Genomic DNA, 25,360 nt, shown 5'->3' with positions numbered 1-25,360 from the left:
CTAAGGAAAGGCAACAAGCAGAAGAGACTTGTTTGGGCCAAAGAACACAAGGAATGGACATTAGACCAGTGGAAATCTGTGTTTGGTCTGATGAGTCCAAATTTGAGATCTTTGGTTCCAACAACCGTGTCTTTGTGCAACGCAGAAAAGGTGAACGGATGGACTCTACATGCCTGGTTCCCACCGTGAAGCATGGAGGAGGAGGTGTGATGGTGTGGGGGTACTTTGCTGGTGACACTGTTGGGGATTTATTCAAAATTGAAGGCATACTGAACCAGCATGACTACCACAGCATCTTGCAGCGGCATGCTATTCCATCCGGTTTGCGTTTAGTTGGACCATCATTTATTTTTCAACAGGACAAAGACCCCAAACACACCTCCAGGCTGTGTAAGGGCTATTTGACCAAGAAGGAGAGTGATGGGGTGCTACGCCAGACGACCTGGCCTCCACAGTCACCAGACCTGAATCCAATCGAGATGGTTTGGGGTGAGCTGGACCGCAGAGTGAAGGCAAAAGGGCCAACAAGTGCTAAGCATCTCTGGGAACTCCTTCAAGATTGTTGGAAGACCATTTCCAGTGACTACCTCTTGAAGCTCATCAAGAGAATGCCAAGAGCGTGCAAAGCAGTCATCAAAGCAAAAGGTGGCTACTTTGAAGAACCTAGAATATAAGACATATTTTCAGTTGTTTCACACTTTTTTGTTAAGTATATAATTCCACATGTGTTAATTGATAGTTTTGATGCCTTCAGTGTGAATGTACAATTTTCATAGTCAAGAAAATAGAGAAAATCTTTAAATGAGAAGGTGTATCCAAACTTTTGGTCTGTACTGTATATATATACAGTTGCAAGGTGACCTCCCATCTGATGGGTACTACTCTGCCTACATGCCTCTCTTGGGCTACAGGCCTATAACTCTGGACAGAACATGTCACTTCTGGGCTAAAACACCTACAATTTAAATGGGCTGGTAGAATAGAATATACATCACCTGCTGGTGAGCCCAAGAGAGGCATGTAGGCAGAGTAGTACCCATCAGATGGGAGGTCACCTTGCAGCGGTTGATGGGCACACATGAATTGGCCAATTTATGCGCTAAGAACCTCCATTTTTTGTAAGTAAAGCTTATTGAGTAATAACACAGTTTAAATTAAATGGTTTTATTGTCTTTATGTATCTTGGCCATAATGGAGTGCTGCTGCGCTTTCTTTTTATATATCTTATGCAGTTTCTGCAGCTTGCACCTGTTCACATTTGGGATGTGCTGGTCAGTTTTTTTTGACATATATATAAAATCAGTTTTTTTACATATATATTCTTGTATATATATACCACCACATTCGGACTATAAGACGCACCCCCCACTTTCGTCCAAAATTTTGGAGGAAATAAGTGCGTCTTATAGTCCGAAAAATACGGTACTTTATTTTGTGAAGTCCATTCCACAAATAATTCACCTTGAGGAGGAGCAGAATGTTCTTACTGGGATTTTTTTTATTGATCATTCCATTTTTTATCCTTCTTGATCTGGAAAAACATGCCAATAATAGTTAAAAATTTACTTTCATTTGTTTCTTGATGGCAGAATGTTCAGCTATTAACCGAAGATTATTTTGTGTCATATCTGTGATTATGTATTTGCTGCAAAGTAGAAAACAAGCTGAGTGATAATCCACCAAGCTTGGTGATTCCATAATTCTTGCCTTAGGTTGTACATAAAAAGCACTTTCCGTAAATACTCGTCTTAAGGCCTCATTCAGACGTCCATTTTTCATGTACGTGAAAATCACTGAAAGAACACGTACCCATTATAGTTTATTGGGCTGTTCACATGTCCATGTTTTTTTGTGGACCGCGTGTCCGTAAAAGATCCATGGAGATGTCCGTTTTTTATTAGCATCACAGATGAAAATCACACATACAAGTCTATGGGTCTGTGAAAATCATCTACAACACACAGATGATAGAAGAAGCTTTGGAATGTATTCATGCTTTCATACATGAAAAATAACTAACGAAACACCGATGGAAAAACTGACACACTGACACGCGTACCATTTTTTTTCGGACGTGAAAAATCACTGATGTCTGAATGAGGCCTAAAGGTATTATTCAGGACTGAAGTATTGATAAACTATCTTTGATATGTCATCAATACGAAATTGGCGGAGGTCCGAGAGCAGGCACCCCCAGAAATCAGCTGAAACTGCACTGCCAACAGGTAGAACTAATCGATGTACTGGGCAGAACACAATAGCCCTGTACATTGCTTAGTGGCTACAGGTCTCCTCCAGGACTCAGCTCCCTTATCCACCCATTTTCCCACACAAGATTTTAATTGCGAGCTACGCCTAGTTTACTTTCACTCCCCATTCAGATGAGGCCTGGTTTGGCACATGGAGAGGTAGGACATTAGTGTTTAGGGACCATCCATATTAAAAGGGGTTTTCCCGTGAACAAAAGTTCATTTTAATCAATGGCCGTGTCTGACCTTGCAGGAATACGGTCTGATCATACCACATCTCCTGGGCAGGGGGAAGGAAAAGAGAGGATACAGATAGCACAGCAGGGGATCACAGCTGATTCTTTTTGTGAGGTAAAACATTTCCTGCCTGTTTTTAAACAATGTTTTACTTCAAAGAAAGAATCAGCTGCAATCCCCTGCTGAAATGTCTGTACAATTTTATTTCTCCTCCCCTGCCCAGGAGCTGTGGTATGATCAGACCATGTTCCTGCACGGTCAGACACAGCCATTGATTAAAATGAACTTTTGTTTGTGGGAAAACCCCTTCAAGGTACACCTTGACGAGGTTGGATGGCTTTTGCGCTCTCTGATCAAAAACGCTAAGTACCTTACGTTTTTAATGTTTAAAGCAACATTAGAGTTCATGTATTCATTAATTGCAGTGTGCTGACACATATATATTTGTATATTTGCTACATAGCCTATTTGTGCACCTGTACATTTACTTAAAGAAGCACTCCCATCCAAATTTTTATCCTGTTAATATATTGCGATCATCATATTATATAGCACTGTGTACTTACAATTGCTCATTTTGGCCTATGACATCACATGATTATAATCTGATTAATTGAATCCTTCTAAGCTCTATATAGAAAAAGGAAGTCATTACAAAAATCCCTGGCAGAGGGGGATGAGGGAGCACCTGGGTCAGGAGTTGAAGAGGGGAATGATAAATGCAGGGACTTCCTGTTTCTACATAGAGAAAAGAGAAGAATTAGCTGGGTAGAAAGGCAAAATGAGCAATTGTAAGTACACAGTGCTATATAATATGATAATTGCAAAATATTAAGAGGATAAAAACATTGATGCGAGTGCTTCTTTAATACCAAAAGTGTGGGGCCCTATTTTTTTTAGTACATGTTGTACAGATAGGTCATCAATACTTATAAAGAAGTGTTTTTATTCGACAACTTGTTTCCACGCTGGACTAGCGTTTTTCTCCAAGTGTAAAAAACTACTGTACAGTAGTGGAACCGAAAGTGTTTTTTATTCCACAATGCACTTCCACATTAGACTGGTGTTTTTCTCAAGTAGAAAAGCCAACTGTACATGTTGTGGAATAAAAACCCGCATCTTTATATTACTGGATCAAGGATCTTCATTTCGGTTAGTGTAGCTCAAAACCGTGAATTATCTTTTCCTACAAGCATCCTTGTAGGAAGCCTCATAAACATACAGAAGCCATATAACGACAGACTTCCATTGAATAATTCTGGGTATTGTCTATGTGGTGATATATGGGTGCATCATATTAAACTCTGACGTATAAGAAAAGAATTACGAGCAGTCTCTCTTCCAGTCCCGTCACTGTGAGAACATTCATTTAATTCTTTATGTTGTAGTAAAAAAAAACATTAGAACCCACAACTCCTTCTGCATCAAAGTCCTGTAGGAGTAAAGTTATTCCCAAACCAATAACCTGACGAAACTCACCCCACCCCACTGTGGAAGAAAGACATTCAGAGTTGCTTTGTAAAGGAGTCTTTTGGTGTTTTTTTTGGCCCACAACCAAGTACTAGACACAATGGAAAGATTCCTTCATCGTTCCATGGAAAGTCAATAATCACTTGTCCATGAGTTGAGGGTGATGCCATTCTCAATATCCTCTAGCAATTTCATTTCACAAAATTAAGTAAAATGTATTCCTTTCAGCACAAATCTATGACCATTTGATGTAAGTTCTCACCCAATGTGCTGTCACCTCGTTGTTGGGTACCACTTTCTGTGCTGTATAACATTGAGCTCCATTGAGTAGCAGCATGCTTTACTATTCATCCCATTCTTAGTCTCATTGTATTCCTGGTGTGTTGTGCCACCTCCAGTACAGTCTGTTGTCTATACGCTGCATTATACTCTGTGCAAATACTTGGAATGGAGAATATCTTGGCAGTGAGTTACTCCGCTATAATGACGGTGAACATCTGGTCCGGAAAAGTTGTCTTGAATGCTCATAGAGATGCTGGAGCCAAGAGGACAATGTAAGTTTGCAGATTTTAGGTCTGGTTTAGAGAATTGTTGAGAATCAGATACGGACTTGCTGATTTTGTTCTTTGACTTGTACCTCATTAGAATCATGGCGTCATATACACATCTAGGCATGCAGTAATCAGATAACCAACTTTATCCTGTACTGTTTATATCAACATTACATTCAGGGCAAGACTCCATTACTAATTTGATATCTTGCCAATTTGTTTTTCCAAATGTTAAAGGGGTCTTCACACTAAATACCTGAATCGCCTATCCGGGGGATCCCATTGCTCGGGGTCCAACTGCTGGGATACCATGAATCACGAGAACAGGGGTCTTAAGACCTCAGTGTGAATTTATTAGTAGTGTGCATGCATTACCACAGCTTCATTCACAAAGGGAATTTTTTCTTCTCAAGACAAGTGATGTTATCTCAATAGTCAGACCCCAGCTATCATACATTTAGCAACTATGGCTAGATGTTAAATGTATTTAGTGGGCAAATCCCTTTAATGCAGGGTTAAAATGAAAAGTACCATTTAGTGATCTCTTTGACAAAATCCAGTATTAATGCATTCAATGTTTTCAGCAGTGTCAGGAGAAATAGAAGAGGCAGTTATTGGTCTTTCCATCCCTTAAAAATGTTAGTCACTCCATCCCCCTTCCCTTCTGAATAACTTATTAGTGCAATTAACAAGGGGGGATTTTTATTATTTTTTTACAGCAATAATTAATTATTTAAAAAATATTTTAATATTATAGATATTCTTAAAATGATATATATGACTATATTCAGGGGACACTGTTAGTCGGAACCTCCTTCTGCCATGGGTTATAAGGGCAGGAAAATAAGTCATTTATCTGGAATCAAAGCATATTTATGGCAGTAATGGAATTAGGCGCTAGACTCCAGGATGCTAAATAGTTGGTCCCCCCATGGCAATGTTGTTTTTAAGAACGGTCCCTCCTACAATCGGTGTCCTAATGGCAGTGGCATTTAAATAGTACCTTTCACCTTCACAAGTGGCAATTTTCTATTGGATGAGCCAGTATTTGTGAGTGTGTGCCCTATTATTCTATGAATAGGAACATTTGTAAGACTCAGTATTATCCAAGGATCCTTCATAACTGGCTTCACCCACAAAAAATGACTGTTTCCATTGTGTAAGGTGAACAATACATTGAAAAGATCTTGATCCCTTTGTAAAAAATGAAATGTACTTATGTCTATAGCCTTGTTTTTAGTGGTTGGTCCTTCCCAGTAACAAAGCGTATGATCGGCAGTGACAAGTTTTAAAGGGTCAGTTCTTTTTTCTTAGAAATTGCAGCAGCCTTCAGGACTGACTGTCAAATTCAATACGGCTTCTAGCCGAGAAACCTCCTATGTAGCAGTCTATTACTGTCCCAGGGAGAGACAGATTAATTCCAGTTCTGGAAGACAGGGAGAAAATTCCCATAAATATACATTGCAGCGTCCCTGCTGCAGACATGTCATTCATTTCTCACTCCAATGTATTATCATCATCTTTTGCATTATCAGCAAGGCCTAGAGGTGTCATGGGAATGATAGAGAGTATTGACAGATGGCGAGAGAAAGTGTCACATAAGACATGACGCTGGCTATCCACCTCCAGACCTGGAAAACAAGCAGAGGAAGTTGTTTATACAATGCTTTAAAGATTAATTTACAAATAATAACCATTAGTAATACAATAACCTGCAGTTATGGGAAATAGCAATGTACAATTTACAGTAACAGATTAGGCACTAATTTTATTGAAAGTGAAATATTATCTGCGTGTGTTGTATTGTTTTGTTGTACTGGTTTATTACACAATATTAAAATTAAAGGTGGGTTGTTGACTACTCAGACAATTCCTTCTTATATTCCCAGGTGTAAAATAAAAATAACACGAACTCATCTCCTGCATCGGCGCCATTCAAGCTATGTCGGCGCCAAGCCCCCGAGGCTTGTGTGACATTGTTATGCTACTTGAGCCCTGCAGCCAAACAACATCTCTAATAGGCTGCAGTTTTCACACTTCATTCAACATTGGAGGTAAGTCCAAATAAAGCAGCTCATTAGGTATTCAGCGCTCACATGGCATAACAATATCATGAGAGCCCTGGGAGACCCGATGCCAACACTGCCGAAACTGTGCCAGTGCGAGAGGTGAGTATTTGTTATCTTTATTTTATACTGGGGAGTATAGTATTTAAGAAGGGGTTGTCTGAGTAGTGGACAACCTCTTTAAATAAGTTGGCAGTATCCCATCTCTGATTCTTGGGACTTTTATGCTATGTTTGCAAATAGGTTTTTTAATTTTTTCCAGTAAACCTCCCACCCCCCAACTGACACAAAAATATATATTTTTAAATCCGTCCTATAAAAAATCCACTTTGCTGTTCACATGATTTTTTTTCTGAAAAATACCTAGTGTTTTTTTTGTGTTTTATAACTTCTTTGAAGTGGATCCTGGTGAAATCTGCTCTAAAACAGGCATGGTCCAATCAAAAGACAGCAAAAAAAACACGCTCCAGGATAAAAACAATTTGAAAACTCTTCAAAACCTCTTTAGTAAACACTACATGAAAAAGCAAAAACTCCCCCAAAACTGAGCTTTTCCTCAAAAGTTTTCTGCCTCTGTGTGAACATAGCCTCAGGGTACTGTATATGCTCACAGGGTGAATGCTGTGTAGATTTTCAGTATATATTTTCCAGGTGTAAAATCCGCAACATATTAAAGTACCAAAAATTAAAAACTCTGTTCATATTTGGGGGCGAAACTGACATGCAGTTCTAATTTTACATTTGCCCCGTGTTAACTTAATGGTCCTTGTTTTCACCGCAGATTTCACTCTTTGCAATGTCTGAGATGTATTCTTGGCAAATATTTAGCAAAATCCACACACAGCAGATTTTTTTCTGCTAATATATGTCCCATTTTGGCACACTATTAGGGAGGAAGTTCACAATCATAGTGGTTTTCCTATAAATACAATTCTATTTTAGTCACCTACAGCTTATTTGTGCCATGGATTTCAAAATTGCAAGGCTTTCCATTTCAAACTCTGCCAAGGAGGTATAAACCCTTGACTCTACATGTATATATATCCGTCATAAGCCAAGGTTAATTAGTGCTCCATTCTTACAGATGTCCCAAATAGTCTGAAGGGGGCTTCATTCGCAAAAATAACTTTGCCCCAGTCCTCTGCAGTCCAATCCCTGTACTTCCTGCAAAGTTATTTTCTCTGATGAAGCCTCTTCAGACTGTTTGGGACATCTGAAAGAATGATTGTCCATATTATAGAGCTCAGCTTTTCTTCTAAGTCCTGTGTCATGCCATCAGTAAAGCATCCTGAGACCACTCATGTGGGGTTGCTTTTCATCCATGATGTAGACTGGCTCACAATTTTGCCTTAAGATCACTGCCATGAATAAAGAACGGGATCTAAATATCCGTCAAGAACAACTTCTCCCAACAATCCAGAGCAAATTGGGGACGAACAATGCTTTTTCCAGCATGATGGAGACCATGTCACAAGGCAAAAGGGATCATGACTGTAAGTGGCTCGGTGAATAAAACATTGAAATTTTGGGTCTCTCAATCCCATGGAGAACTTTTGGTCAATCCTCAAAAAGCAGGTTGACAAAGAAATTTGCTGAAATTGTGATAAACTTCATGCACTGATTGTGCAATAATGGATTGTCATCAGTCGGGATGTGACCCAGAAGCTGATATTGAGCAGGACAGGGAAAACTGCAGAAGTCAAAAAATAAGGGTCAGCTAAGGCAATGGCCCCACTATCAGTATTTGGTCAGTATTTTTTCTCAGGAGTGGGAACCAGGTGAGGAACAATCAGAGAAAAGGTATAATAGAAACAAGTCACCAATTCTGCATTTATCACCCACTCTTGGTTTTGGCACCCACTCCAGAGAAAAAATACTGAGCAAATACTGACCTTAGCCGGGGGTCCCACTAGCGTATGGCATCTGATGCGATATGCTAATGACATTCGGCTCCTGCTCTGCTGCGAGCGTGAGCCGAATGTCCATGCTTCCATCGTCTCGCACAGAGAGGATCGCAGCACAGCTGCGGAGGGCACGGAGAAATCAGTTTTTCCATCTCCTCTGTTGCTGGCATTGGCGGGAATCGCACTGCACTCGTGTGATATCTGAGTGCAGTGTGATGTTTCACATGCACCCATAGGCTTATATGGGTGCGTGCGATCCGAATCCAGCATGCAATCGCAGCATGCTGCGATTTTTTGCAATCCGATCGGAGCTGGGGAAAAAAAAAACGTCACTGAGCACACCATCATAGGATTAAATTGGTCCGAATGCAATCTAATTTTTTATCGGATTGCATTCGTCCGATTTAATCACAAGTGAGAGCGAGGCCAAATACTGATGGTGGGGCCGTGGCCTTTAGATGAGAAAAACAGGCAAAATTTAAATTGCCTTATTTGCATGGATTTTCCCAGGAAATTCAATTTGCACAGACGTTATTCTCCGCATATTTAATGTCCCTTATTATGCTCTGGGGTCTCTGAGCTGGCACTCTCACTGAAATCCTTGGGTCCTGTGCGTATGCTGTGACCTTGCGTGCACATGCACAGAACTGTCTTGGGCATTTCACAGCGAGGATGCGACATGGACTGCACAGGTGATGATGAGGAGAAGAAAGGTCGGAGTGGTGAGGTAAAAGGATTTTTTTTTTTTTAACATTTTGATAGCCCTGTATAGTTCTAATTGTGCTTCAGTAAAATTGAAGCAGTAAATGTTGTAAAAAAACAAAATTTGGGTCAGTCTCAAAACTTTTGGCAATGACTGTACACTAAACAATTTTACTATGTGGTAAGCTGCACTGCTTGCTGAAAACTTGCTCTGGAGTGGAAAACCCCTTTAAACTATTATGACTCCAGAAATTCGGTAAAGTAAAAAAAAATAGCTGTGTACTCAAAGCCCGATATAGTTCAGACTATAAGGGGCTAAAGGGGTTGTTGAATATTTCCCCTCAGACACGATACTATGTCTGTCAGTGCATGATTTGCAATACCAAACACAAGGCAAGGACAGATGTAGCAGACTATAGTGTTTTATTAGTTACTAATGGATGATGGTGTTCTGTTCTAGTTTTTCAAGTTGACCTACTGTATATTGTGATATCTATCTTGGAGTATTGCTTGTAAGACTGATAAGTCCTATATAGTCACACTTATGAAAAACATCCCATAATAACATGCAGTCCCAGATGTAAGAATATTATATTTAGCACCTATAGCAAACAAGCTACACAAATACAAATTTCCTTATTGAGCAACAAAAAAATACACCATAAACATATAGAAAAGTGAAGCTACACAGATGGCTAATAGGAGCGGCAGGTCATAATGATATACTGTACAATAGTTAAAAAGTCTCAGAGGTATATGTAATGGTAGGCATTGGTTTGGTATTGGTTTTCATTGCTATTACACATAGCTCTGCATTTTTTCAGTATACAGTTTCCTTTTCATTAAAGGGATTGCCAATCAAACCAAGTACATTTTAATTAATAGGCCTGGGAATAAAAAGAAGTTACACAATCAGATGTGTTAAAAAATGTTCCTGTGCTGAGATAATATCATAAATGTGCCCCTGCTATGTACTGTTATTTGCCGTGTCCCACCATGCAGAGCTGCTCCAATTCATTGTCGGACCTTAAGATAAGTGAGTATACAGTTGACACAGCACCTGCTGTTTTCTGAAGTAACACATTTCTCTGCCTGTTGTATCACATAAGTGAATGTTTCTGCTGTATCTCCAGCTCTGTGAGCTCATCATAAATAGTCAGTGACATAGTTCTGGCGCCCACTGAGCTCCTACAGGAATTGTGGTATATGCCTACCAAGAACTGCATCAGCACTGTACGGTCAGACTCAGCCATTACACAGTACAGAGCAGGGGCACATTTATAAGATTATCTCAGCACAGGAACATTTATTAACGCATCTAATTGTCACATTTATTAATCCAAGATCTATTATTTAAAATGTACTTTGTTCATGGGACAACCCTAAGGGTGTGAAGAGGGGCTATATAATGTGACCATGCTGCAGACACACTTCTAACCACTTTTGGAATATATATATTATATTATGCACACACACTTGTTTATTTACCTAGTATCATGTAGTGACAAGGGACTGTGGGCACCTACCCGATTCCTCGAACTAGGGGAGCCCTAGTCTATCCCTGTACCCTGAATTACTCCTGATGGTGGAGAGATCGGGTTCTCGTACCTATCCATGCTCCTAACTTATGCTTATCTGATCCCTCCCCCACCCAGGGAGGTGGGGGCTGAAGTGTATAGGAAAACACTAACCAGAGAAACAAGAGTTAACAGACAGAGATAAAAGAAAACTACAATCATACAAATGCACTCACAAAACAACAGCGTGGGAAACAGAGGAGGTATAGGAAGGGGAAACCAATTGTCAGCATGCAAACCAATTCCACGCAGCAATCTCCAGAAAAGCTCTCCAACCGCCAACTCCAAACACTGAACTTTCTCCTTCACCACCAAACCAGGAACTACATCTATCACTGCCAAAGCCCAAGTGCCTGAGGGGAGTGGCCAACACAGAACAGCTGAGACAATTCAAGATGGGGAGTTCCAGGTGATCAACTGAACTGATTAACCCTTGCCATGACAGCAAGAAAACCTGCATTGTTTAATAGGATGGTGTAGCAGTTCAGAAGTGCAGGAGTTCGTGTAACCAGATGCCACAATCTTTTGGCCCGTCTGTCTCGGTATCCCTGTGACACCTACCTTTACATATACTTCTGAGACTTTTTTCCTTTTTACCTATTGTATATCATTATGGCCTGCCTCTCCTCTTTGCCACCCATGTAAGTCCACGTTTTTAATATTTGGTATATTTTTTGTTGTCCAATAAAGACATTTGTATTGTTCTAAATAGTTATTAATATGGTGTACAAAATGCAGCAAATATTTGCAAGTATCTGGTACCAACCTTCCTCTTCGAATATTCCTAACCAGGTGTAAGAGAGAGAGAGGGAGAAAAGGAAAGAAAATACCTTTATTAGGTTTCTCTCACATGCAAAATGAAATCACAAATATATAATTCTCAAAATGACTAGGAAAAAAAGGCCTGATTACTTACTTAAAACCCCAGCCAGTTCCCCCTAATACAATGGCAGCAATGAGCACAGCCCCTGCAATTGATCCAATGATAATATTTGTACCACTGGGACCTGCAGTAAAAATTTAGATTTAGTAAAAGATATTGACAAGGGAAAAATTAGACCCTATTACTCAGTACTCCTGGTATTGCACTGACAAGGGGCAAACACCCTGAACATGTGTCTGCAAATGGAGTTTCTGGTTTGGCTTCTTATCCTAAGTTATATAGCAAGGCCCCTTAAAGTGTTGATACTGACTTTTAGGATTGATACTTCCAATAAATGGCGCTAGAATTCAAGTCAAGTCTTCTTCCTGTTTGAAGACGCAATTTGAACACTAAACTTTCATAGAAAGAAGTAGACAGTGAAAGTTCAAAATGAAGGGCAATTTGTCTTGTAAAACTTATTTTCTTTACTTTCCATTTATCAAGTTTTTTACCAAACAAATTACTTCCAGTGAGATCATTAGGACGTTTGTGCCGTTTCCACGATCCAACAGAAATATTTATGCTGGATGCTATGCAAACATTTACATTCACTGTGGACATTCATCTTCTATCCTGAAACATTCGGTGATTGGTCCCTAAAACATCATAATAGATAGTCTATGAAGTCAGACAGAATTACAGGCTTGACTTATGCATGAAATGTACCTTTTGATCTCTCCACAACTCCAGTGGCTTTAGGAACAGGAAGTGGATCATATACACTGCAGTCTTTTCCCGTCCAGTCCAAGTGACAAATACATTTACCTTCATTACTGCAAACCTGAATAGTGATTTAAAACCAGAGGTGATATAAGTGGTATCAAAGTCACACTCCACCCTGGGACAGAAAAGGCACTGTACATTTTTCATCTATAGTCACAGATCCAGCATGGTGCCCTCTGTTTGTTTTCCGCTGCCTCCTCTGATCAGATTGACGTTCCTTTCATCCTGCTTCCAGGATGGCCACTGCAGTGGCATAGGGAATGCAGAAGTAATTGTAAACCATGCCTCCCCTGCCTTTCCTATGCTGTGGGATAGAAGAGGCATGGTTTAGACCATGAGTCTCAATCATGCGGCCCGGGAGCCGCATGTTACCCCTGAGGCTAACGTCTGTAGCCCGTGGGGCATCTTCGGGATAGCAGAGAGCAGGCCGAAGGTGGAGTATGCTGGTGGCCATTAGTCACATCATGCCGGAGCACAGTGTGTGAGATTGCAGTGTGTTGGAGCGAAGACGTCTCTTTCCCACCCACGTTGCTGAATTGCTATATACTGTAGGTGAATATGGAAATGAGGATATATTTTTAAACCCCTCCTGACATCCGGCATACATGTACAGCGCAGCAGGAAGTGACTTCCCGCAAACTGCCATACAAACAAGTGCACACAAGCAGAGCCGGCACCATCATCAGTGGATGTCAGCTGTATAGCACAGCCGATACCTTGCAACGACAGTCACAATCAGTATTACCACCAATTGTGGCTAAGTAACCCCTTACACACCTCTGTCAAAAGTGACAGCAGTATTTAGGTATTTAGATGGTTATGTCAGGAACTGGCTGTAAGCTTGACGGCACCCCACAATCAAAGAATGCCAGTAGTTGCCAAGTTATGGCCTTCAGGTCAGCCAGCTATGGTTACTTGTAAGGCCCTGCAATAGACAGGGTCTAACAGGAGAAGTGTCAGTGATTAGGAAAGTAAACGTTAAAGTCCCATATAGGTAAAGATTAAAAAAAATGTAAAAATTAAAAACATTTTCAAAATAAATTTGAAAAAGTAATGTAAAATATTTTGCCACTAAGTATATTGTTTTATGTAAAAACGACAGTAAACAAAAAAAAAAGTACACGTTTGGAATAGCAACGTCCGGAATGACCCAAACTAGAAAACTGGATGCAACTCATATGATGAACACTGTGAAAAAATAAATACAAAACTTGTGAAAAATGCAGCTTTTTCATGGTGCAATGGAATAAATAGTGATGAAAAAGTCATGTAGAAAAAAATGGTATCACTGAAATGTCATCTTGTCACGCAAGGAATGCGACCCAACAACTTAATTTTTTTTCTATGTGCGGTCCATTTAGAGAGCCGAGTCTGAGGTCTGTGGTTTAAATTTATCGCTGCCCTCCACCATGCCTCACTCCATTGGAAATCATGGAACCAGGAGGATCAGAATGTTGATCTGAGCAAAAGAGGCAGCAAAGGGCGAATGGAGGGTACCTGGGAGGGTGATGTTACATGAGAAGAGTAGTCACTTTTCAGTCCCATAGTGGAAGGACGCTTTAAGTCTGCTTGTACCCAATTTCGACAAATGTGCAGAGATAATACCCTGCAGCCCTGGTTCTTTGTAAATAATCTGAGAAAATTAGGAAGTTTTGTATGAGTTTGACAAAAGATGGCCACACTTGTCCATTTGTCCATACCCCATGGTCTGAGCAAACCACTTCACGTCCACTGCCTGGGCAGGTGCTAAAGTTGAATGCAGTTGCTGATAGACACTTCCGATCTAGACACATCATGTTGGGTCCACACGGTGTCCCGTCCTCAATATATCCCAACCCTGAGCCATCTGGTAAAATCACTTGTCCACCTCTGTAAGTAAGGGGGAAAAATAAAATGTCAACATATCCCACAGAGCCTTATAATTAAAATAATATTGAGCAGACAGCAGAATGCACTGTGTAAACCGGAATTTAAGTAATCAATGCTGCCTCAAGATAGACTTAAGATTGACTTTGTTGGAGTGATGCAACCCCCAGACGAAGACATGGCACAAAACGCACGTCGGAGTTTGAAGCCATGCCAGCAGTAGGTACTGTCTGTAAGAATGTGTCTAGTATATATTTATCTACTAAATTCAGTGCCGGCTAATGATTGACTTTATGTATTGTAGTTTTGTCCAGGTTTTCTACTGTTTTGAACAAGATATTTTTTGATGTCCACACAATAGGCTCTATGTAACAATTCTTCTTCATGTAACTCGTCTGTTTATAAACAATCATTCATTCTGGACTCCAATACAGCTCATTCTACATGACTTAAACCTCCTGCTGAGCTGTGTCACCTTCCACTGGATTATTGCCGTTTTAATCTTTTTTTTTATGTATGTCTATACAGGCTAAATAAAAATAATGCTTTTTGTATTTTTCTACATTTTGGTTCTATGAGCACTTTTTTTCTATTGTCTTGTGCTGAACCATCTAATGAATATTCCTGGCATAGGTACATTACATTGTACACACTCTAAATGTATTTCTTTGATGATCTTTGTATTGTGTGTCATTGCTATATGCAATATTTGACGAATCACTGTGTCCATATTAATACCAGGGGTGGACCCAGTCTGAAGAGAAAGAACAGTATATGGGCCCTTTGTAATCCAGTAGCTCATCATATTGTAGCCCTTTATATGTATGACAGAAGCTACTTATTGCTTTAGAGGTGGAACTGAACCTTCTTATCTCTTGGGCTCCGGTACGACTGCACAGGCTGCACCAATGCTAATGTCTGCCCCTGGCTAATACTGTACTGTGTGATCTCTGGTTTGTTAATTCTTCTGCAAGCTTCAATGTCATGATGATGGAGATAATGGTTGCTGTATGTCCCAAATTAAGCGGTTTATTATTCCACATTTTCTGAGTACTGAATGACTCTGCTGAAAGCTAAAATCTGCAACATTTATGACCATACACCGTGCACTTGATGGTACTAAAAAGTGTAAACCATTTTCAGTAGCTGTTACCTTTTAAATCACAATACAAAGATTCACATGTCCCTTTCATGATGTTTCAAGATGTACATCATTTACACAATGGTACCTGGAAATTCACTGCAATCTACATATGTTGCTGCATCCTGAAATCTAAATTTAGTTGACTTATGGTCATGATCATTTTTTCTCTGACTTCCTGATCCACCCGCCTGTTTCCTGAGATGTCATCAGGCCATCAGCAGTTACCGTATTTATTCAAAGCAATAAATAATGCCACAATGTGCTGTCCTTTATTATTATAGCCTCACATAAAAAAAACTTAGGCCCCAATTCATCACCTTTTTTCTGATTCTAACTTGTTATTTTATTTGCGCCTTATTCTTTATTTAGTTTTTAGTTGTTGTTTTTTAAGATCATTTGGTTGTTTTTTTTCTTCTTCAACATTTTGGCTACTGTTTTGGTTATCTAAATGTTTTAACCAATATATCATTTGTGACATTTTTAAAAATGCGGCCAAACTTTTGCTTAATTTTGAGCCTTATCGCAGTACAAAAATGTCTAATTTTGCACAGTACAAGACTAGCATGTGACATTTTAAAGACTTGTGACTTTTTGCTCCAGAAAAGTGAAAAAGACTAAAAAGCCTAATATAATATGTGCCAAATTCATTAAGTCGAAAACTGCAATGAAAAACAAAAGTAAAAAAATAAAACTTACCTTTACCCCTTCATGACCGTTGACATAAATATACACCATTGGCCATGTCCCTGCCTTTGATGCGGGTCCCGCATCTTTCCCCACACTTCATGGCTGATTTAATCGGAGATCCACCCACAGCTGTTAACCAGTTAAATGTCGCTGTCAATCACTGTCGCTACCCATCAATGCACCCGTCACGTGATCGTGGGGCACCGATGGGTTGTCATGATAGCCGTGGGTCTGCTGAAGACCCCCGTACCTGTGATCACAATCCTCCTTTGAACGCTGGCCCATGGCCGGCATTCATAGAACTTCGTGATTTCAGCTATATGTAGCAGGGCTGATGCACAAGTGGTCAGACGATCGCAGCTTCAAGTCTCCTTTGCTTTTTAAATATAGAAAAAAATATGTATATTTTTAAATATTAAAAAAATAAAAAAAAACACAAGTTCAAATCACCCCCCATTTTGCCCCATTTAAAATAAAATAATGAAAAAAAAATACACATATATGGTATCACTGCGTTCAGAAATGTCCAATCTGTCAAAATATAAAATTAATCAGATCAGTAAACCACATAAGGAGGAAAAAAATCAAAGCGCCAGAATTACGTTTTTTTAGTCACTGCAACAAAATGCAATAAGAGGCGATCAAAACATCGTATCTATCCTAAAAAGGTATTAATAAAAATGTCAGCTCAGAACACAAAAAATAAGACATTACCAGCCTCATATCCCGAAAAATGAGAACGTTACGGGTCTCAGAAAATGGCGACAATAGCAACATTTTTTATTTGGACACATTTTTTAATTGTTTTTCACCGATTAAATAAAAAACTATACTTGCTTGGTATCTGCATATTTGTACTGATCTGGAGAATCATATTACCAGGTCAGTTTTAGCATATATCGAACATGGTAAATAAAAAAAAAAAAACGTGGAACGGCACTATTTTTGCCATTTAACCGCACTTGGTTTTTTTTTTTTTCCTTTTACAGTACACTATGTAGCAGAATGATTGGTGTCATTCAAAAGTACAACTCGTTCCGCAAAAAACAAGCCCTCATATGGCTAAATGGCTGGTAAATTAAAAAAGTTAAGGCTCTTGGAAGAAGGGGAAGAAAAAATGAAAATGGACAATTACTCAGGGTGAATGGGTTAAAAAAAAATCCATCAATGAATTTGTGGTCTTGGAATATGTTCACAAAAGGCATATATATATAGCTGATTTTCCACTGCAGGTGTTTGCTTGTCAAAAATCCACTGTGTATTACAGTGGCAGCGCCATGAATGAGATATCACAAAATCTTATTCACCAGCTAAAGAGAAAATCCTAAGTATAAACTGAGCAGCATTGCAGATTTGAAATCCTAAGAATGTCACATTTTTGTAGGTTATGTCACCGCAGATTTTACCATTTGCAATGCAAAGAGCAAAATGTGTGACAGATCTGTCGCATTTTGTAGATTTCACTACAGAAAGGCGCTGTGAGAATGTACCCTTACTGTTTGGAAAACGGAGATAGAAGAATCTATAATGTTGTCTCACCTGCAATCAATGTATCTGTTCTGGTGATAGAAAGACATACTTGTGATGTCACCGTTCAGTTCTCCAATTCTTGGTAATCCGGATATGTTGGAACATAAAAGGTAGCCACAGAGCACGTCTCTAATGGACAGAAACAGAGCACCTTTGTGAATAACTGTTTAGCATATCCTACACCACACCTCAACATGCAACAAGTAACGATTACCAGTCAAAGGCCACGGCCCCATTATCAGTGTTTGGTCAGTATTCGGTCAGTATTTTTTCTCAGGAGTGGGAGCCAAAACCAGGAGTGGGTGATAAATGCAGAATTGGTGACTTGTTTCTATTATACCTTTTCTCTGATTGTTCCTCACCTGGTTTTGGCTCCAACTCTTGAGAAAAAATACAGACCAAATACTGATAGTGAGGCCGTCACCTAATGGTAATACTTATACTTACCACTGCCTTAAATGTGTTATAACATTACCCGATTTTGTGGTGTTAAATGAAAAAATAAATATTTATTTATTGATCAGCGGTCAAGTAATAGCCTGTTTACACAGGCAGACCACGCTTCAGATTCACTGAATCTGTAGTAGATAATTCCATATGCACAGGCTGCCATTGTTCTCATGCAGCTCAAGTCCTGTTTACACAGGATGATGCATCACTGAGAACGATGATCCTTTGTGCAAACCAAAAGATCAGTTCACTATTTTGCTCGTTCATCATTCTGTTTATACTGCGAAGATTATCTTGAAAGGAGTGTTTTTGGAAATTCTTATTCGCGATAATCATGCAGTGTAAATGCAGCTTAAGTCATGACATAATATACTGATCAAAGATTCATGTTTTGATCCATCCCACTTACGGTTTGCTGCACTGAATCCAGTTATCTCCATCTTTTCCACAGTTGCCCTTCTCAGTCCCTTCAATGTTTAGTTTTTCGTAGCAGAACCTGTCTGATGCACCTAAAGTAAAGTAAGAAATACATATTAGATGTTGCAAGGTCCAAATGTGTGTGTGTGTGTGTGTGTGTGTGTGTGTGTGTGTTTGTGTGTGTGTGTGTATACAGTGCTGGCCAAAAGTATTGGCACCCCTGCAATTCTGTCAGATAATACTCAGTTTCTTCCTGAAAATGTTTGCAATCACAAATTCTTTGGTATTCTTCTCTTCATTTAATTTGCTTGCAAGGAAAAACCACAAAAGAGAATGAAGCTAAAATCAAATCATTGATCATTTCACACAAAACTCCAAAAAAGGGCCGGACAAAAGTATTGGCACCCTCAGCCTAATACTTGGTTGCACAACCTTTAGCCAAAATAACTGCGAACAACCGCTTCCGGTAACCATCAATGAGTTTCTTACAATGCTCTGCTGGAATTGTAGACCATTCTTCTTTGGCAAACTGCTCCAGGTCCCTGATATTTGAAGGGTGCCTTCTCCAAACTGCCATTTTGAGATCTCTCCACAGGTGTTCTATGGGATTCAGGTCTGGACTCATTGCTGGCCACCATAGAAGTCTCTAGTGCTTTCTCTCAAACCATTTTATAGTGCTTTTGGAAGTGTGTTTTGGGTCATTGTCCTGCTGGAAGACCCATGACCTCTGAGGGAGACCCAGCTTTCTCACACTGGGCTCTACATTATGCTGCAAGCAGTCCAGTGCCTGAGGCAGAAAAGCAACCCCAAAACATCAGGGAACCTCCGCCATGTTTGACTGTAGGGACCGTGTTCTTTTCTTTGAACGCCTCTTTTTTTTCCTGCACACTCTATGTTAATGCTTTTTCCCAAAAAGCTCTACTTTTGTCTCATCTGACCAGAGAACATTCTTCCAAAATGTTTTAGGCTTTCTCAGGTAAGTTTTGGCAAACTCCAGCCTGGCTTTTTTATGTCTCGGGGTAAGAAGTGGGGTCTTCCTGGGTATCCTACCATACAGTCCCTTTTCATTCAGACGCCGACGGATAGTACGGGTTGACACTGTTGTACCCTCGGACTGCAGGGCAGCTTGAACTTGTTTGGATGTTAGTCGAGGTGCTTTATCCACCATCCGCACAATCTTGCGTTGAAATCTCTCGTCAATTTTTCTTTTCCGTCCACATCTAGGGAGGTTATCCACAGTGCCATGGGCTTTAAACTTCTTGATGACACTGCGCACGGAAGACACAGAAACATTCAGGTCTTTGGAGATGGACTTGTAGCCTTGATATTGCTCATGCATCCTCACAATTTGGTTTCTCAAGTCCTCAGACAGTTCTTTGGTCTTCTTTCTTTTCTCCATGCTCAATGTGGTACACACAAGGACACAGGACAGAGGTTGAGTCAACTTTAACCCATGTTAACTGGCTGCAAGTGTGATTTAGTTATTGCCAACACCTGTTAGGTGTCACAGGTAAGTTACAGGTGCTGTTAATTACACGAATTAGAGAAGCATCACATGATTTTTCAAAGGGTGCCAATACTTTTGTCCACCCCCTTTTTTAGGTTTGGTGTGGAATTATATCCAATTTGGCTTTAGGACAATTCTTTTTGTGTTTTTTTCATTGAAGACAAATTAAATGAAGAGAATAATACCAAAGAATTTGCGATTGCGATCATTTTCAGGAAGAAACTGAGTATTATCTGACAGAATTGCAGGGGTGCCAATACTTTTGGCCAGCACTGTATATACACACATACACGCACTTATAATGACATCCCTATATAAAAGGAAACCTCCACACCATGGGGCAGAAAAGCGACTATATATTGCTCATGCATAGTCGCCCTACCTGGTACTGCTCAGATTGGTGTTTTGTTCCTCCTGCTTTTAAAATGACCTCACTTCAGTGTGATGTGGAATGCAGTAGTATGTCTAAATTACACTCTCCCTGCTTTTTCCATGCTGGGGCATAAGAAAGGTGAGGAGGCATTGGTTAGACTTACCACTGCACTCCACATCCCACTGTGGAGATCATCTTGGAATCAGAAGAAATAGAACGCCAATCTGAGCAGAAGAGGCAAACAGAGGGTACCAGGTAGGGTAACAATACATGACAAATGTATTGTCACTTTTCAGTCCAAGTACAGAGGTCGATTTAAGTTAATTAAACAGCTAGCAAGCATTACTTTAACAGAACTACCAGTAAGCCTAAATAGTGAGATGTACAAATGACAGCGGGCAGGGATTCAGCATAAAATGTAGGTTTAAAAGGTATACAGGTATGAGACTGCGTCCACTCAAGACATATTTGCTGAGGAATTTCAATTTCCTCATGGGTGTTTTTTTTTTTTTTTTTACCTATTTCATGAAGGACTGTTATTAACTTTAAGCCAGGATCCCATGAGCGTTGCTTCTCTCATGAATTATGTAAATGACACTCTGATCAGAGTTTGAGCCGAGTGTCAGCTTAGTGTGATTCAAATCTCTCGGATGAGAGAATTGAAGCACAGGTGAGGAAAAGATTGAGAACAAAATTTCTCCATCTTCTCCATTGTCTGAGTCCGCAGAAAACAGGCTGACATCCGAGTGCAGTCCAATGTTTTCCAAGCACCCATACACTTGAATGGGTGAGTGCGATCTGATGTGTGCAGCAACCTGCTGCATGCTGCAATTTTTTTCTCATGTATGAGAAAAGAAAACGCCAATCATACACGGACCATAATATAACACTGGTCCGTGTGCTATCCGATAAAACATCCAATAGCACTTGTCCAAAGTATAATATGGGGTGAGTGAGCTCTTACACTAAGTGGAGCAAAGTAAAATAATAGCATATATTTAGATACAGAGGTAACGCTTACTCCGTCCCCATACAGCACTGCATTGACGATCTCTGGTTTTGCATCGGCCTCCATAACATCGACCCTGTTAAATATAAATGTATAAATCTATCACATGCTGAAAGTGACATAATTACTTTTATGAGGATTCAATAAGATAAATGACAACCGTTTCTTAAGTAATTGTCATTATTCTCTGTAATCCTGACTCAGAATGTTTATATTCCACAGCTTATATGTAAGTTTTATTTCTGCATGCTAATAGCAATGTTCCTCAGTTCTTCTACAAGGAAATCTCAGCTGCCCGCTTTGCATTCCTAGATGACTGAACTGGTTGCGGTGCCCATTCCCGTCATTACAGGCCATATGGCTTTATTCAGACTGGACACTTGCTGGTGGCAACTGAGAATTTTGCAAGTCAAAATATGTATTGCCAAAAAAGCAGCAATGGTCTTTATTGTTTAAAGAAGGAGATCACCATAGTCTTATAATTATTAATACGAGCTTAAATAATTTATACAAGTCAACCAATCATAATATGGTGTGATAACCAGCACAGTTCCTATACTGTCACTGATCTACAAGTGCAGACTACAGGCTAAAGTTTATGACTACTTGGCTTCAATGGGACAAAGTCTGCAGATTTTCAGTAGCCTATGCCCTTGTTCACATGCTGAGATTTTGTAGAGTAAAAAAATGCAGTGTTTTACAATAACAGAAAAGTGAATTAGATTCCTGAAATCTCACGCATGTGCTGCTTATTTTATAACTTGCAGATTTGAATCATCAATGCGTTTTTTTAAATCTGCAGCGTGTCAATTCTTTCAGCGTTTTTGCAGCGTTTTTCACCCATTCAAATGGAAGGGAAAAAATGCACACATCAAAAGTGAGCACATAAACACCTAAAAATGCAAATAATTTATGCAGCGTTTTTGCTGCAGAAAAATGTGCTGCAATTATTCAAGGTGTGCACACAGCCTAATGTTTAGCCTTTGGAGAATAGAAGCCACAGTTTGTTCAGCTGGTAATAAATGAAACATCTTTGGGCCAAATGTTCATTTGGTGAATAGATATCCCACATACCAATCAGCACGCAGCCGAACATTCACATGTTTTCAGTGGGGAGAGAGGAGGAAAGAATGAGGAGGAGGGTTATGTCCCATGCAAACAAAAGGATTGGTCGCAGGTGGAGAATCGGGAGGCCCCATATATATCCCATGGTGGTCCAGTGCTTCTGATATCTAATGTGAAGGGGGGCTTTACCATTCCATAGGCAATAGAAAATACCCTATTACAACTTGGGTAGATATTGCTTGGTTGCATTATCCTTTATATAATTTATATTAAATATTTTGTGAGCATGATTTAAAAAAAAAAAAAAAAAGTATAAACAGTAAATAAGAATAAGAAAAAGAAAAAAATGTAGCAGACCTTATTCAAGTTGTGTCTGACTACAACAAAATTGTCTAAAACTGATCTTCCCAGGGTCTGAGGAGATTTTTTTTTCACGTAGTGTTGAGCCTCCTAGTGGTAGGACATAAAACACTCTGTCCCCAATATTATTAACAAAAAAATCTATTTTGTATATGTGTATTTTACTGAATTCTTGCACTCAACAACAATTCTGGAGAATCTTTTCCTAGAACTCTGTGCTATTATTCCTTTGTTATTCCTCCTAGAGAAGTATAAAGCATTTTCCAACTGGATGTTACTATTCCCAGTGTCAATGATGCTTGTCCCTACATAGGCTGAAGGAAGAGTCACACGGCCATATAACTCGGACAGGGATCGCAATGCAAAACTTGGACTGACCATTGGTGTTCCCAACCTGAGCGTGACAGCTGCATAGAAATACATGCTGTTGGGTAGTGAGAGCTATCGGCCCGCCCGAGCCTTGCATTGCAATCCTCATCCGAGTTATACGGCCCTGTGACTCTTCCCTGACTGTCCAATCAGTATCAGACTGTGTGATGATATAGCCTGTTCACAAATGGAATACTAGCAACCATTTTGTAACTTATTCATACGTTTCCAAGAAGAATAAATAGAGGATCTACAAAACAACAAATAAATTATCCATTTAGGAGTAAGTTATTGGTTTGGTAAAATCAAATATCTACTAAAACAGACAAGTCAGGAGAGCTTATGGGTGCTCTTTTAAATACTCAGCTGTAACCCTCTTGTTCTAACCTTATTTAGGTGATCGCTTTGGTGCAATTTTAAAGGTGTTGTCCACTACTAGGACAACTCCTTCTCAATCAGAATGTTTGCACCCGTTAAAATAAAAACACCTATACTCACCTCCCGTACCAGCGCCATTCCAGTGGTGTAATCATCCACGTTCCCAGGGCTCATGTGAGGTTGTTATGTCATGTGAGCCCTGCGCCCAATCTCCGCTGGCGTTACTGTCCCCGCCTTCAGACGTATAAGTAATCAAGAGGAGGCCATCCGCAGCTCCCACTTCCTCTTGATTACTTAAACGTCTGAAGGCGGGGACAGTGACGCCAACGCTGATTGGGCGCAGGGCTCACATGACATGGCAACCTCACATGAGCCCTGGGAACGCGAGTGCCGACACCACTGGAACGGCGCCGGCATGGGAGGTGAGTTTAGGTGCTTTCATTTTAACGGGAGTAAACATTGAGATTGAGAAGGGGTTGTCCTAGTAGTGGACAACCCCTTTAAGGATCATATTAAAGCAAATAAGGCCAGGTTCACTCATATTTCACTGTCTGTATGCAGACCACAGTGCCAGGTCTGCTGGCAGGTCTCCCGACCTGAAATCACAAGTGTCCATGAGGCGGTAAGTTCGTATTGAGAGACCCGTGGTGAGTCCAAGCATTGCTGTCCATTTACGGACTATGAAATACACTAGTTTTAACCCAGTCTTGTATTCATAGAGTCAACTCCTGACTGTTAGGCCACGTTCACATGTTCAGTATTTTACATCAGTATGTGTAAGCCAAAACCAGGAGTGGGTGATAAATACAGAAGTGGTGACGTGCTTCACTCCTGATTTTGGCTTACAAATACTGATGTAAAATACTGACCACATACTGAACGTGTGAACATGGCCTGAAGCTCCATTATATCAATGGTGTCTGTGAATAAAAGAAGCTGCGGCATAACTTAGTGCATAAACTGGCAGTATTATTGGAGGAAGTCGCTTATCATTTACTAACACAGAACATCACAAGTTCTAGCACTGCTGCAATATACATTCAGACTGACTGAGGTTACCTGTTCATTGTCACAGAAGTATCCGTCCTGCTTGTGTAGATTTGCTGGGCACTGTGTAAGCAAAGTGAGACATGGATTACCTTACACAAGACTGATAACTATTAACAGACTCAATCATTTTATTAATTTTTTTCAGGTCTGTGAAGAAAAACTGTTTTATCTGTATAGAAAAAGACTGGACGGGATGTGTCCTGAAACTGGAATTAAATTCTGGAGACTGATATGCTCAATCAAGATCAAAGTAAAAGGGAATCTGTCACCAGGGTTTTGCCACCTAATCTGAGAATGACTTGATGTACAGACAGAGACTCTGATTCTAGTGATGTATCACTTACTGGGCGGCTTGCTGTAGTTTTGATAAAATCATTATTTTATCAGTAGTCGATTATCACTATAGGATTAGTAAACCTGTTGCCATATAGTGCTCTATATTCATCAGCTCTGTATAACCCTGCCCCCACCACTGATTGACAGCTTTCTGCCGATGCACAGGGTACATAGAAAGCTGCCAATTAGTGGTGTGGATTATACAGATCTCGGCATTCAGAGAACTGGTAGGTCGGCAGCAGATAAAACTGTGATGTTATCAAAACTACAGCAATAAACCCAGTAAGTGAGACATTGCTGGAATCAAGGTCTCTGCCCCTACATCATGCTGCTCTCAGATGAAGCAGCAAAAACCTGCAGACAGGTTATCACCGCTTTTATATTTTCTTTTCTAGGCTGCATAGCGCTCAACGAGCCC

The 25,360-nt window shown here is 40.0% G+C and overlaps 2 protein-coding genes across 2 annotated transcripts in view; one reads left to right on the top strand and one right to left on the bottom strand.

The window, feature by feature from the left end:
- GJC1 (gap junction protein gamma 1) overlaps window positions 1-25,360 on the top strand; it is a 143,042-nt gene that overhangs the window by 81,799 nt on the left and 35,883 nt on the right. The gene's annotated exons all lie outside the window — the stretch shown is intronic.
- Window positions 3,837-25,360, bottom strand: part of ADAM11 (ADAM metallopeptidase domain 11) — a 93,831-nt gene continuing 72,307 nt past the window's right edge. The window contains exons 19-27 of the mRNA XM_073683206.1: window positions 24,616-24,666; window positions 21,397-21,460; window positions 18,488-18,587; window positions 17,638-17,757; window positions 14,102-14,270; window positions 12,345-12,459; window positions 11,673-11,763; window positions 11,523-11,540; window positions 3,837-6,138 (exon numbers count right to left, since the gene is read on the bottom strand). Coding sequence (XP_073539307.1) covers window positions 6,123-6,138; window positions 11,523-11,540; window positions 11,673-11,763; window positions 12,345-12,459; window positions 14,102-14,270; window positions 17,638-17,757; window positions 18,488-18,587; window positions 21,397-21,460; window positions 24,616-24,666 — 744 coding nt within the window. The 3' untranslated portion in view covers window positions 3,837-6,122. The remainder of the gene's footprint in view (window positions 6,139-11,522; window positions 11,541-11,672; window positions 11,764-12,344; window positions 12,460-14,101; window positions 14,271-17,637; window positions 17,758-18,487; window positions 18,588-21,396; window positions 21,461-24,615; window positions 24,667-25,360) is intronic.

This window comes from Phyllobates terribilis, unplaced genomic scaffold, assembly GCF_046119375.1.
Source record: "Phyllobates terribilis strain yellow unplaced genomic scaffold, ASM4611937v1 Scaffold_5__5_contigs__length_657084704, whole genome shotgun sequence".
Taxonomy (NCBI): domain Eukaryota; kingdom Metazoa; phylum Chordata; class Amphibia; order Anura; family Dendrobatidae; genus Phyllobates; species Phyllobates terribilis.
Note: the sequence above shows the minus strand (reverse complement) of the source record. Positions and strands in the feature narration are given on the sequence as shown.